The sequence below is a fragment of the Xyrauchen texanus genome, chromosome 45 (genome assembly GCF_025860055.1).
Source record: "Xyrauchen texanus isolate HMW12.3.18 chromosome 45, RBS_HiC_50CHRs, whole genome shotgun sequence".
In the NCBI taxonomy this organism is placed as follows: domain Eukaryota; kingdom Metazoa; phylum Chordata; class Actinopteri; order Cypriniformes; family Catostomidae; genus Xyrauchen; species Xyrauchen texanus.
In genome coordinates, this window is record NC_068320.1 from 18,335,697 (window position 1) to 18,351,586 (window position 15,890).

General features: G+C 38.4%; 1 protein-coding gene across 3 annotated transcripts in view; it reads left to right on the plus strand.

Moving 5' to 3' along the window:
* The first annotated feature begins 1,618 nt into the window (after positions 1-1,618).
* The window catches only part of btbd11a (BTB (POZ) domain containing 11a), a 153,998-nt gene continuing 139,726 nt past the window's right edge, over positions 1,619-15,890 (plus strand). For all 3 annotated transcript variants that reach the window (XR_007969715.1, XM_052118421.1, XM_052118423.1), the window contains exon 1: positions 1,619-2,751. Coding sequence is in view for 2 of the 3 variants with exons in the window: in XM_052118421.1 (XP_051974381.1) it covers positions 1,884-2,751 (868 nt within the window). In the remaining variant the exon portion in view is untranslated. The remainder of the gene's footprint in view (positions 2,752-15,890) is intronic.

Consider the following 15,890-nt stretch of genomic DNA (forward strand, 5'->3'; position numbering starts at 1 on the left):
TCTGGTTGAAACACTGCGTGTAAAAGAGCTACAAATTTTGAATTGGACACGTCGGCAGCATTAAGACAGTTCAGGACTTCATAGTGCAGTCCTTGTAGCGCTTAGGCTGAATATTCAGTACCCGGATGAGCACATGAGACTGCGCTTTTCATGCTGCTGAAGCAAGGTGGCGCTGTTCACTTGTGAAAAGTGTAAAGCAAAAATACAAGACAGTGTTGGCAGATATTTTACATACGCAACATAGTTTTTCCTGTGCTTTTTTACATTTCCTAAGGGCACAGTTTGCTTGTTTCTATAGTTACATATTATAGGATATGGGGCTAAAGGCACAGGATAATTAGCTTTTTTTCTGGTCACAAAATTTATCAAGATACAAAAAATTGTGATATAAAAAATAGTTATAGTGCAAAATTGGTCAACTAATGCAAATAATTTTGAGACAGCAAGATGCTATTTTTTTGAGTAACAAATTTAGATAATTTTTATACTTTAGCCCCTGCAACATGGCCCCTTTTTTATTTTTTACCCCAAATAACATCTTTTCACTTACTAAAAAATATCTAAATTAACCTTTAGACACGCATAGATCTCATTGATCAGGGAAATTTGTTCCCTATATGCACTGCTGCCGTTGTGTGATATATTCAGTATTGCTATAATGGGTTGGGCCTCCCTTTGATCTCAAAACAGCATCAATTCTTTGTGGAATGGAGTCCAAGATGTTAGATGCATGATCCATGTTGCACGATTGCATCACACAGTTTTTGTCAGCTGCACATTCATGCTGCGAATCTCCTGCTCTACCACATGCCTCAGGTTTTATTTCCCAATTTGCAAATTCACAGATGGCTCAAGAGTAATCTACCATCGCCCTGCTGTCCTTATAATAATGGCCACAATAAACTTATGAATGAACTTATGAAAAGGCTCATTACAAGTTAAGCTCAATGGGCAGCATTTGTAGCATAATTAACGCTACAATTAATTAAAAAAAATAAAATTACAGTTACAGTAAATCTTACAATGAAAGTGAATGGGGCCAGTCCATAAATGTTAAAATCAACCCTGTTATGAAAGTATTGCCACAAGACGTAAACATTATATGTGTTATTACGATTTTAGTGTAGCCTAATAAAATTAGGGATTGTCCGGCGTTATGAAGTTGACCACATTACATGGCTTACAGGCTTTTTATCATCATGACAATGAAGTTGTAATATTGGATATAACTTTTCACAGATATTGTTTGAAAGTGATTTTATCACACTAAAATCACGTTAACACATTTAATGTGTACCCCTTGTATAGTTTTGAAACAGCATGTACTTTAATGTTTATTAACTGGCCCCATTCACTTCCATTGTAAGTTCTGTATAACCACGATTCTTTCTTTCTTTCTTTCTTTCTTTATAAATGAGTGACAAGTATAAATATTTTTTGTGGTAATCAACGTTTCTAACGCTGTCTTCCCTCGCTGTTGTGTTTGAGCCTGTTGATTGAGATTCCTATTGGCGTAGCGCCGCCCTAATATGACCGAACTATACACATTATCCCTCCCCCATGTGTGGTTATTTTGCATGGCCCCTCCCCATCTGAGTGGTTTTGCAGGGAATGATGCAGTAGCTGTTGAAGGCGTTCTGAGTTTTCAAATTACGCACACGAAATTCAGAGCAGAGGCGCGCGCTGGAGATACTTTTCATGGTGACTTACTAAAACAGTACAGGAACTGTCACATTGCGCTCTTATAGATAGCTCATTGTGTGTACATGTTACTTAGGTGGTTATACATTTGTCACTGCTTACAGGAGAGGGCCCGCCACAGGAACGCGTTTTGAGTATTCTTTAGAATATCAGGCACAAGCCCAACATTATGAAGTGCAGACATGGCAGGCAAGGGTAAGACAGCAGCGAGGACGCTGGAGGATTTAACGCTCGATTCCGGTTATGGTGGAGCGGCGGATTCCTTCAGGTCGTCCAGCGTGTCACTCTGTTGCTCGGACACGCATCTGTCGTATGCGCATGGGGGCAACTGCTGGCATCTAACTGAATCCATGCACAGCAGACACAACAGTTTGGACACGGTCAACACCGTCCTGGCGGAAGACACGGAGATCCTGGAGTGCTCGGGCCAGTGCGCCAAACTGCCCGAGCTGGAGGAGGACGTGCCGTGGAGTTTCGGCGAGGTGGAAGGCGCGCTGCGCAAAGACGAGGAGCTGTGCGTGGATAACGCGTCGCAGGAGATCCTGGCCAAACTGTCCGCTTTGGTCGGTCGTGCGCTGGTGAGAGTCGCCAGGGAGGCTCAGCGCTTGAGTCTGCGCTACGCCAGATGCACCAAGCACGAGATTCAGAGCGCCATCAAGATGGTCCTCTCGTGGACCATCTCGGTAAACTGCATCACTGCGGCGCTCAGCGCGCTGTCACTTTACAACATGAGCACGGGCGATAAGTTCAGCCGGGGGAAGTCTACCCGATGCGGACTCGTCTTCTCCGTGGGGAAGTTCTTCAGGTGGATGGTGGATAGCCGAGTGGCTTTGCGCATCCACGAGCATGCGGCGATTTATTTGAGCGCCTGTATGGAGAGCCTCTTCAGAGAGGTGTTTAGCCGGGTACAGAGGAGCGCGCTGGTCGAGAAGGAGAACGGAGTTCCAAAGTTTACTGTGGAGTCCCTGGAACAGGCCATTAATAATGACTCAGAACTATGGGGTCTTTTGCAGCCGTACCAGCACCTCATTTGTGGCAAGAATGCAAACGGTAAATATATACATACTAAATACTTTTTGTCCTTCAAATAGTCTCATTTAATACACGAGACGTGCTGGTTTAAATCATTTGACCTTCCCATGCGTTTTTATCATGGTTTGATAAAACCTCCACACTATGGTTTGTGCTGGCACAATGATGAAATTACTTTGTAACACACCTGAGCTCGGTATCAAATGGTTTTTGAAATGTGTCAACAGTTGTTCTCTAGTGAATCACAAAGCACAGTTATGATACAGTTCCACAAAGCACTCTACATAGAGTATAAAACATAGGTAGATGACACAACAATCGACTATCAGTCTTTCTGTCTGTTTGTCTATCTGTCTGTCTGTCTGTCTATCTGTCTGTCTGTCTGTGTGTCTGTCTATGAGAAATAAATAACTTCTGTGGGAGGACATGTGATAGTTCCAGCAGGATGTATGTTTTCAGACTCCTTATTCATTTAGACACAATAACAGGTGCAATCACAACAGGAAGGGCATCACACTGTGTGCCGCAGTATACCTTTTCCCCCACCGGTTGAAATAACCCAGCTTTCTGCTTATTCTGATGGCATAATTAAGGACTCTTATTAGTAATGTTGGAGGTTGCTCTTCACTTTCTAAAGTGATTGTCACTCATGTAGTGAAAATAGGCATGACGGATCGGTTTAAACTCAGATGTCTGTTTTTACGGTTGAGGCAGATTCCAGCAAACCATAAAGATTCCTGCAATAAAATCACCCTCTTTGGTTTTCATGACACAACCTAGGAGTTGGCACGTGCGTTTTACAATATCACAGGCACGTCCAAACGTTTTCGGAAAACCTTATATGATGGACAGTTGGAGACTAGAGAGATTGATGAATTAAAGAGCAGATCTGCATTTCTATTTTCATATTGCTTCATTCCATAATACCACTGTAAATTATTCTGGCAACCCTATAAACCCCCTTTATATACAGTATACATACACTCACTTAGCACTTTATTAGGAACACCTGTACACCTACTTATTCAGCCAATTGTGTGGCAGCAGTCCAATGCATAAAATCAGGCATATACGGGTCAGGAGCTTCAGTTAATGTTCACGTCAACCATCAGAATTTGGAACCGTGATTTAAACCGTGATGTCTCAGTGATTTAAACCGTGACATGATTGTTGGTGCCACACATTATTATGAAAGAATCTTATGTTTGAGAAGAACCGGCGATATAAAAATATATACATATTTTTCTCCAGTGTGATCAGAAAAAGGCGCATTTTAAACATTTGCAATAACGACAGTTCCCTAGAGTTTGTTATTTTTGCCTTTTCTGTCCCCTGGAGTATTCGGATGAGTCAAATGATTGCCATCTTTCCAATTCTGAGCTCTTGGCACATTCTTTTCTATTTTTTTATTTTTTATTTTGAAGAAAATTGCTGTTTTTTTTTTTTTTTTTTTTGTTTAGAAGTTTTCAGAATACAGCTGTAATATCAGCACTGATGGGTTATCAGCTCTTCCATTCCAGACTTAAGTAATATGAAAGCCCTTTTGTAGGGGTGCCTGCTATTAGCTCATCAATGTTTGTCATGCATTGCTGATTTGGCTGAACTGATTGAGGCATGTGGGCTACTCCTTTTATGATTATGTCATTTTCCCAGCACTTTCTTCATTTCATTATTCTTTTCATGACTGGCTTCCCGCTTGTCTTGAATGCCCTAATGGTTGTCCAACAGTGTATAGTTATGTGAATGTAGGTTATGGTCAATTTTCTGTGACCTACCCAGCAGGATTGATATCAACACTTTAACTGATAGACCGTTTACAAGAATAATGTTCCTTGATTACGAGAAAGTGAGAGAGAAAAAGCAAAAGAGAGATAGAAAGATGCAAGCGACACAATGGAAATATGAAAGAAAATTGGAAATAAGTGGAGAAAGATACAATGGAGGTAAATAAAATGATGCAGTAAAGATGAATTGACATGAGATGAGATGGCAAATTAGAAATTTGGAAGAAGATTAGCGTGAAGACACCAATATTGGGATAAAAGAAAGAGATGAACTGTTAGGAGGGTTTTGTGTCTGACGTGGGAGGCACAGTTGTAGAGGGAATGCAAAAAAGCAGATTGTGAGTCCCAGATAAGCCACGAAAAATGAGGATTTGGTCTATGATATGAAGGATTTGTTAGTTTTACCACCTGACAATTTATTTAAATGTTGCTTGAGGGCATTCGAATCGACTTAATACCACAGCAAAATGTGGTCAGCTGACTCGATTGAGGATTGTAAACTTTTGATCTATCTTGTTTGATGTATAGCAGATTCAGGACAGAGCACTAAAACCATTGATTTACATTGTCAACAAAGAATAGGATTTTGGTGATTTAGAATTCACAGAAGAAAAGCCTGAGGCCATGCTTGCTTTACTGTCATCATTGCCCAACAAACTTATGGTTAGGATTTGCCTTGAGAATGCTACTACAATAGAAATCAATATGTGTAAAAAAGACAAATAAATGAACTTTTAAATCAGATAAATCAGAGCCATTAGAGATTACTGTTATTGGCTGAAAATTGGTCCTGCCAGTTAACAGAAGCATCAGCTCTTTGTTGTTTCGGTTCCAAACTATAACAACAGCATTATCAATGGATAATGCACAACATCTGTTTTCAAATATTTGTAGTGAATTTTGAGTAAATATTGTGTAAAAAATTTTAATTTCAGAAAATGTGTTCTCAGTTGCTGTAATTTAACCAGAGTGAGCTCACTGCAAATTCGGCAACAGCAGGTCAAAAGTTTTGCTGCTGAAATTGGTCAGTGCTTACTGAAATTCAAACCACTACCCCCAGCTACAAGTGTTGTTGAACATGCAGACATATGTGAGCTCCAGTTTCTGGGTGAAATGTCCACAAAATTGCGGCAAAGGCGAGGTTTATTAGGGCTGGATATTGATACAGATTTCCCGTTTCAGTTTGATTTCCGATCCAAGTCAAGTCAAATTAATTTTTATAGCGCTTTTCACAACAGCTTTTGTTTCAAAACAGCTGTACATGAAATTATGCTATAACAGAAAAATAATAAATATAATGCCAATATTAGTTATTTATGTTTATAACTGTTAGTGGTTAAAATTAGTAAACTAAGTAAGTGTTGTGTGTCAATAATTAAACAAAATAATTTTATATTAACTATAGGTTTTTGTGTTCAAATTTTTGAAGTCATTCTGAATTGTCCTTTGATTTTGGCCGATGAAGGCTTTTGTTAGTTGTTTAATAATTTTATATGTAGTTTATGAGAGTGTTGTTTGATCAATATAGGTATCATTCAGTGAGGAGCATCAAAATCTGTCTGGAAGCTTATGGCAGGTAATTTTGGTGAACTCCATCCTGAGCCCATGCTTCAGGCAGCAGCTCATGAAGAATCCCATGTCTTTGTGTTTGTATCAATTCATCCTCTCCAAAGTCTGTCTTGGTAGACTGAAGTGAAGTCTGGCTGGCACATGATGCAGTTGGTCATAATCACTCAGAGACATGGTAGGAATCGGACATCAGGCAGGAACGGAGATGGATCTGGCAGGCTCTGGTAACCTCGGGATATAATTCAGAGGTTTAGACAGGGTTAAAGAATAAGAGAAGTGTTTTTGGTTCCAGCCCATAGCGGTTCTAGCTTGTATGGTGCCCTGGGTGAAACCCGCTTCAGCACGCCCCTAAAGTTGTTGACCTTGGGGGTGTGATTGTAAAGGAGATGGCTGTTAGAGTTCAAGGTGCACACTTCTCTGTGTAGCCACCTGCAAGATGCCCATGTCCAGTGCATCATTTTCATTATTTATGTGGATGTTGGCATCACTGACGATTAAAGCTCTATCCACAGCAACCACTAGATCTGTCAGTAAATTCTCGAAGGAATTCAGAATCTAGCACTGGTGGTCTATATACTATAAACAAATCCATTAATTAAATTAGTAAATCTGATATTATATTGCACGCATTATTTGGAAATGTCTGACAAATGCATAAATGTAAATATTCACATAGATTGTGTGGTAAAAACCAAGAAAACTGGCATTTCTGTTCAAAAGTGTCTGTAAATGAGCGGATATTAAAGGAATAGTTCACCCAAAAATTTAAATTCTCTCATCATTTACTTACCCATATGCCATCTCAGATATATGACTTTCTTTCTTCAGCAGAACACAAATGAAGATTTTTAGAAGAATATCTCAGCTCTCTTGGTACATACAATGCAAGTGAATGAGTGCCAAAATGTGTAAGCTCCAAAAATCACAAAAATCAGCACAAAAGTAATCCATATTACTCCAGTGGTTAAATCAATGTCTTCAGAAGTGATATGATAGGTGTTGGTGAGAAACATTCCATTATAAATTTTCCTCCCTTCTCAGTCAATCTCCACTTTCACTTTAACATTCTTCTACTTGTGTTTTTGGTTATTCACATTCTTCATGCATATGCCCCCTACTGGGCAGGGAGAAGAATTTCTAGTAAAAAATTACTTATAATAATTTACTTGAACATACCACTTCTGAAGATATTGATTTAAAGACTGGAGTCATATGGATTACGTTTATGCTGCCTTTATGTGTTTTCTGGGGCGCCAACTTTTTGGCACCCATTAACTTGCATTACATGGACCTACAGAGCTGAGATATTCTCATAAAGAATATCATTGGCTCCTGTAGTTGGACATCAGAAAAGGTTTTGGATGAAGCAGGGACAGGAAGGCAGAAAGGAGAGATAAGTTTGAGGGAGGAAAGACTTGATAAACTACATCCTCAGCCGTCAGAGACAGGTTTCAGACATCAGATGAAAAAGCATCACGTCTCAGGAAAACCTCTGTCAAGTCTCTGGAATCGCAGAGAAAATGTTTTTTTTTTTGTAGTACTGTCTTTGATTGTGTATGATAACAATGAATCAATCTTTTAGATATTAAATTAAGAATTTAATTCGCTAGCACTAGTGTAGGACACAACATAAACGGTTGGCAGTAACTATGGCTGCTGTGTGCTAATTACCTAGCGACTAAAAAGTACTATAGTTTGGCTTGTTGCAAGTAAACTTAATGAGTTTCAAATGCCAGTTTAAACTTACACCAATTATGTTAGCTAGCTAGTTATTAATTTATAGAAACGACACTTCTGCATTTATAAAGTTAGAGATAACTCAGCTAGTTTCATAAGCTTGCTACCAAACTCAGAAAGTTTAGCTACCAACTCTGCCTAGCGACCAACTCTCTGCTCATTTTGAGACCTTTTTGTCTAAAGCTGTTTTGTCTGAGGCCGTTTTGCCTGACTTGAATGCAATTCCATAGACTTACTTGACAGAGGTTTTCCTGATGTGTAATATAGAAGAATGCAAATGTGCATTAAAGGTTTCTCTGGTTTTGATATTTGCATATACAGTGTATACATTTTAGAATACATGTTGAGAATGTTCATGTACAGTATGTTGAAGATACTTAAATATTTTCATAAAGATTAATATTTCTACGTGTTTACCTTTCCCAGTACTTCTTGCATTGTGGGAATATTGGGTTAAGCAAGGGAAATTTGTATAGTGCATTGTGTTGCACACTTCTTGCACGCAGCAGGCTGTCAAGAAAAAAAAAATGCGATATGAGTAATGGGGGGCTTGTGCTCCAGTAGAGCTTTATGTCTAGCAACGCCCCTGAGAGAGACTCAAATGGCTTTACCTCACCCGTGCTATGCATGATTAGAATTAAAAGTTTATTTTTTGTTGTTTTTGATCAACATCTGACTCTACAGAACAGAAAGGGTATTAGAAGATACATTATTCAAAGACAAATGAGTTGGGTGGATCTCATCTTTGGACACACATTACAAGGAACAACTTTTCCTGTGGAAGTGAAAGAATCTAGCTGCTAAATACTCCACCACTATAATACACAATCACTGGTGAGGTAAATATAAACATTTACCAGCCAGTTGCCAAATATATTTTAGACACATAGTGCAAAATTTGGTTGCAAACGCAAGTGATTTCCTCTCATTTTAGTAGAGGGTTGCGCATAGAGTAAAAGATCCCACCCCTATTGTTTATAGTTGTAAATTATGTAATACAGTCAACAGGAATGCATATTTTATTAACCATACAACCTAACCCAAACCCCAACCCTAAACCTAACCATCAGTGGAGTAAAAATGTTAAGGGAAATCTTAAATCTTAATGGGAAAATTATACCTCCACATTACTTCCCGTGTCTCAGAAGCTCTGAATGAATTGATGCAAAAATGTCTGATGGGAGATGGTCTTTGTCAGTAACTCGGCAGAATGGGGTCAATCTCAGGGTACTGGAATATTTGGTAGAAACATGTCTATTTCCAACAAGTGATCATGTTGAATTAATATATACTGGAATGATATTAGTCACTGGCCACCTTGTTCTTCATTTATAGGTATTGGCATCGGCCAAACCCATATAAGTCTACCTCTAGTCAACACAACCCTTATGTTTTCTCTGGAATTCTTGGCTGCTGTGAAATGGGCTAGAGCTCCAAATGTAATTTGGCCATTTGTAATTTGTCAATAAAGATGTTTACATTAATTTACTGTGTACTCTAAACAAAAACCTGTTTTATCACACTATTGTTGTAGTCTCGTGGTATTAAAACTGTGAAATGTGAGCAGAACACCAAAGCCTGTGTTAGTCACGATTCATCATATAGTCTGTATCTCATTCTGTTCCTCCCACACTGTGCCTGGGTAGAGCTTAACCTTAACTTGATGTAAAAAAACTGACATTGTCCTATAACTTTGTTTTCTCCTATTCTGACAAGCCCTGGCTTCAAAATATCAGGCTGTGCCATACATTGCTGCTGCAGCTACATATTTGTTTTGTTTTATATTTAATTGGTTGCGGATTACACTTTGTAAGACTTGATACTAGATGATTGTGTCTGGTACATGAAGATAGTGTAGTGGTGTGTTCTGCTTAGTCAGTGTGCATGGTGTGCCACCCCCTGACCTCTCTAGAGGCTTAGACTCTAGGAATGCTGGTCCGGCAGGTGGCTGGTGAATGTATACTGTGCCTACGCTGAGCTCAGGCCAATGCATAAACACTGTCAGGCATGATTCTCCACAGCATTCCTCTGCATGAGGCCTGCAACACGGACAGCTCTCTGCCACCACATGCCAGCTGTCTCCCACTCCACACCAGTCTGTATTTGAAGCATCATGCCCATTCAAACTCAGAGGGCACATGCCCCCTCAGATTTCTGAGCTAAGTGGATTTGATTGCAACTTCCAACAACATTGATTATTTGATCATTATTGTAGGTACAAACCTCACTTTCAAAAAAGGGTAACCGTAAAATTCTAAATGAGATTGAGATGAGTATTTATTTGAAAACAGTACAAAGTTAAGCTATTTGACATTTAAATGATTAATTACATGAACTATAACTATTTTGTAATGTATTAACCTTTTTTAAAAAAAATAAAAACAATGACTTCTCATTTTATTCCCAGTCATGATAGCATTACCTATTAACTGTTGAATGCGCCAAACAGGTTTTTGTATTTTTATAATTCCTTAAAGGAATGTTTAATACAAGTTAAGCTCAATTGACTCCTTTTGTGGCATGATGTTGACTTTTTATGGTTCATAAAAATAAAATAATTGGTTCTTTTAAATTTAGGCTATGTGAGGCACTTGGAAATGGAAATTAATGGGGGCCAATTTCTGGAGGGTTTAAAGACCGAAATGTGAAGCTTAAAATTTTGTAAAAGCACTTACATTAATTCTTCTGTTAAGTCATTTTAGGGTTTGTAAGTGATTTTATCACACTAAAATCATGTTAACACACATTGTTTATGTCTTGTATCTGTACTTGTGAAACATTGAGTATGTTAACATTTACAATTTAGTCCCATTCACTTCAATTGTAAGTACCTCGCTGTAACCTCGATTTGTGCTTTTTTTTATTATTATCAAAAAAAGGAGGGGTAAGTCAAAATAAATTTGAGTTGTTATCAATATTATGCCACAAATGCTGTCAACTGAGCTTAACTTGTATTGAACCCGGAAGAGTCCTTTAACCTTTGCAGTGTTACATTGTCCCTGTCCCAATTATTTTGGAATGTGTTGCAGGCAACAAACTTAAAATGAGTGTATAGTAACCAAAACACAGTAAGTTGATTAGTTAATAATACTTGATTTACTTTTTTCTCTCAACGTTTTTGGAATTTAGGTTTATAAAAAGCTAAAAAATGAAACCACCCATTAACTGTAAATTTGGTCAGTGCAACTGAGTCACACCTTCCGCAGAACATATGGTTTAAACTGAAAACTCCATCATCATACCACCCCTCATGTTGTTTGAAATTCTTGCTGCTCGACTGTCTTCCCATGGGAAACTGTGATGGTATAGAAATGTCAAAGCTGCCCTTTTTCATACAGAAAAGTTGCACTGATTGATCTTTTGCTGTAAAATAAATTACATATTAAATCAGATTTTGAACTCTGGTCTTATTTCACTCTAAATGACAACTGTACCACAACACTAATGTGTCTCATGTCTATATAGTATCTTTGGCAAGTCAATCAAGTAAGCCAGGACTGCCACTAGTGTTCCTTACAGTTTTGCACATAAATCATCAATATACCATTGACAAGATATGGTGGTAACATTTGTTTGCAAAATAGCATTCATTAGGATGTTAACTGGTGGTTAGAGATAGTATGTATAGACAATGATATATAATAAATATATATTTTGTTTGTGACTGTTTTCATATTCAAAGCATTGCAATAATTCCTGGGATTAAAATGATGCTGCTTCATTCATTTTGGATGCAATTTTAAAGGAGTTCTTTGAAGGTCAATGCAGGACATTTTCAAGGGCACTGCAGATCACATTTTAATGCTACACTTCATGATTGCTGCAGTCACGTTTCAGTCTATTTCCATCATCGGAGCATGCTGCTTATAGCAAATTCTCTCTGTTTACATGTAAGATTATTTCCCAAATCCTATCTATCATTTGAAGTCTCTGAACTGTACGCTGCTGGAACACACATTTCAAAAGACAGTCTCATGTGTCATTGACTTTTTTATGTTACTTGTAGAATAACATGCTCTAATCCTTTCAGATGTGTTGATGCAGTGTACACCATTATTACAGAATTAATAGACTTTTGTGATTGTGATTTGATTGAGAAAAAGTGCTTAGAGTATTACAATGTTTGATTTTGTCAATAGACATCAGGAAGGTTTGAGATGCGAAGAAGGAAGTGGAAAAGCTTTTTAAGCAATAAAAGCTTAACAAATTAAATTGTGTTTAATGTCAACAGTAAAAAACCTCAGAATGTTGTTAAAAAGCTCTGGCTTGAATGAATATTATGTGACATGGTAGAGAGGGTTTGCCATTTGTCACAAAATTATGAATTTTTCAATGAAACATGGCTAGTATTCTGTTAGCTCATTCCATTATTTATTTTATATTCCTGTGTAAGTTTTACATAATTCAAATGAACTCTTACAATTCTGGCATCATTTTCGGTCTCTGATTTTGGTGAAGTGAAACCCATTAAAATAGACTTTGACTGAGGTCTCATTAGCAAGATGCTGCTCTGTGGGAAGCTAATGAATTACTTTGTTGTCATAAAAGCTGCATAGTAAGCAGCAAGCCTCTTTGTGGCTAAACTTGCCTCATCTTTAACATCCTCCTGCTGTGTACACGTGCATATTTAAACTTTTTTTCATTCTCTGTGTTTCAAACGTATGGGTTTGGTAAATGATGATAGAATTTTAATTTTAGAATAACTATTTTTAAAGTAAAATAGAAACTGCATGTTTGATATTTGTTTTCTGTTAAACTGCAAGTTGGATGTATGACTATTTGTTTCTGCTCTTTATGACAGCCAGAATAAATCTCAGCCATGTGTGTGTGTGCTGACAGGTGCTTGCCTGCTTCCCTCTCAGGAATTTCCCCATCTGTGTTTTGGATGTCACTATTGTCACTGGAATTCTAATGGAAAATGTGTCCCATTTTCACTTGTGATGTAAAGCATGGGTATTTTTGGTATATATACATATTTGGCAGGGCGGAGGGCGGGGCCAGGTCGTGATTATACACACCCGGTCCCTTATCAGGCTAATCAAGCCTCTGAGAGGGACCGGTGTGTATAATCACGATCCGGCCCCGCCCTCCGCCCTGCCACAATATATATAAAGGCAAAGCAAAACAACAACACCAACATCACTGAGAAAAATTACTTTTAAAGTGTTTTAATTGTATAACCACAATATGTGTACATATGCACATGGTAATCCACTGATTAGATGTGTACTTGAATACGAGCATAGTTGTATCAGACAGCCAAACGTCTGATGGAGGGAACGAGACTCTGTGTCGACTTAGTGATTCTAGGGGTCGCCCTTGGGAGCCCCAAAACACCTCTGATCTTTGAGAAATGGCCAATGGGAATTGGCAAGTGGAATTTGCATGCCAATCCCCTGGACATTCCCCTGTCACTCACTTGTTGTATTGATGTAGTGACACTAGGGGTATCTATACGACATGCCACAACTATGCTTGGTATGCCAAAGCAATGGCATCAATGACCCAGTGGGAGATCCTCTGTTTGGAGAAAGCGCTCCCATTCTGCTGTCTCAGAGTGTCTAAAGCTCTGCGTGCAATCCAAGTAGATGCGCAAAGCACGCATCGGACACAGCAACGAAAAGGTTGATGTACATTACTGTCAGCGTGTTGTCCGTCCGGACCAACACGTGTTTGCCCGGTTAACGGCCGAAGCCTCCGCTAGGGCGAAGAACACTGACAGCAACTCGAAGCAGTTGATATGCCAACGCAGTCGTGGCCCTGTCCAGGAGCCGACGACTGCGTGCCCATTGCACACAGCACCCCAGCTATGCTCGGAGACACGCCTTTAAATCAAACAGCTTTCTTGAGAGGTGAATGGATTGGCTGAGGAATTCAGCTTGCTGAACACAACTGCTCGGCTTCGAAGAAAAAATCTGAATGAGTGTTTGAGAGGCAGCTCCTTTTATACCTGTATGTCCGGGGGAGTGGCATTCAAATTCCACTCGCCAATTCCCTTTGGCCTTTTCTTAAAGATCAGAGTTTTTTGGGGCTCTCAAGGGCGACCCCTAGTGTCACTACATCAACACAACGTTGAGTGAGTGACAGATAGGGACCTTGTATATAACAGGATACATTGTAGTGTCAGAGACCTGTTTTTTCCAAAATGTGTAAAAACACCCTAGCTCTAACCCTTTCCCTATCCCTGACATGCATGTGATTGGTTGATATAATTGATGATCCAGGACCAAAAGGATGTTGATCTAGAAACTGGCATTTCACTTGTCAAAAGCAATCTAAGCTAGTGACATTTTCTTTAGGTATGCATAGATAAAGTCACGTTACAGTCAATGTGATCTCAACCATACCAGCCATCATTGTGTAATGCACCAAGTAGTACATGAGTTTTTCGATTTGTTTGGCTCAGTTCTTATGTTCAGATGGGTTGGATTAAGATATTCAGGTCACCATAATGATTTCTGAGTTGTGTTCGAAAGAGCAGTGATTTTTATGATTGAACAAGATTTAAAAGCAGGAATTGACAGCTATTGATGAGCAGAGATCTTTTACACCACATATTTTTTTCAGGAAAGATGTTTTCTAAGGCAAGAAGCAGACAGTATTCTTTTTAACTACAAAAATGCATTGATTTGAGCCTCTGTTGTTGTTTGCATTTAAAATAAATGTGATTTAAAAATCAGATGCTGAAGAGAAGCTGAAATGAGTACTTTTAAATATAATTATAATTGCATTCTGAATGTTTTTTTGCCAGATGCTGATTCATTTGCCAGTTCAATCCATAATTTCATCTGATGGTGATTGAGAATCACAGCTTTACAGCCTGGAGCTGTTTTACTTGATGGCCATCTGGAATGACAAGGAAAAAATATATTAAAACTATACTGGATTGCTCAGTTCAATTCAGAAAATTACAATCTTTTCAGGAATAGTATTAAAATCTATTTGACAGGCAAAAATAGCTCTAGTCTGATTTGTGACTCAATTGAGGTAAATCATTTTTAGAAATCTTTTCCATTCTGCATTCTTTAAACTGAAGAGTGTTATTTTTCAGTGTTAGAATACTTTCTACTATTCCAGTTGAATATACAGAGACTACTATAAGTAAACCTTTTGTAGGCTGATTTTCCCAAGAGATGTAAACACCGTGGAACTATCATAACATTTATTTTTGTATGAGAATACCATTCGTCCTAACACAGCAACATTTTCTCAGCCAATGGCGAGTGTTTGGGAAACCTGTTTGAAAACATTCACTAATTTTACATTCCGATTGGTGATACTAGTGATTTCAAAATTGCACACTACTTCTTTAATAACAATTTTTGATCACTAAGTCAGAGTCAGACACCAATTCTATTTTCTCAGTGCACCCAAAATCTTTTATACTGTATTTCATTCATTTTCTTTCCTTAATACACACTGGCTGTGTACACTACATATCAAGAGCCTCTTGCAGGGTCTTTTTGTGGCATCAGTGCCTGTGTTGTATTCCGCGTCTGTCCTTCTGTCATGCTCATAAAGCTGTAATTAACAGCTTTGAAAAGGCCTCCTATTCCTGCTAGAGTCCTACTAATTACTGTTTTGCTGGCAGTCACTGGAGAGAAAGGGAGAGTCCATAGAAACTGGCAAAATAAATGTGTCTTTCACTCGGCCGGAGCTGGAAGGAAACAAACAATTAGTTTGCCTTGGCAAGATGAAGGCAGGAGGCAGAGGGTTTTTGTGTGTATGCTGACAGCAATTCAACTGTATGTTTATCTCTTTTAGGGCTGAAACGATATTTGCAACACATTTTATTTTGATTGATGGTTGATGTGAATATAAACTGAAGCTCCTGGCCCGTATATGCATGATTTTATGCATTGCACTGCTGCCACACGATTGGCTAGATAGATAATCACATGAATCGCATTAAATACAGGTGTTCCTAATAAAGTTCTCAGTGAGTGTATAATTACTCATATAGAGAATTTCTGTTAATACATTGGTTAAACTGAATAGCTGTTTGGCTATAAATTAACATTAATCCATAGCCTGTGCAGTCTGTTTGACATCAGCTAAAAATAAAAG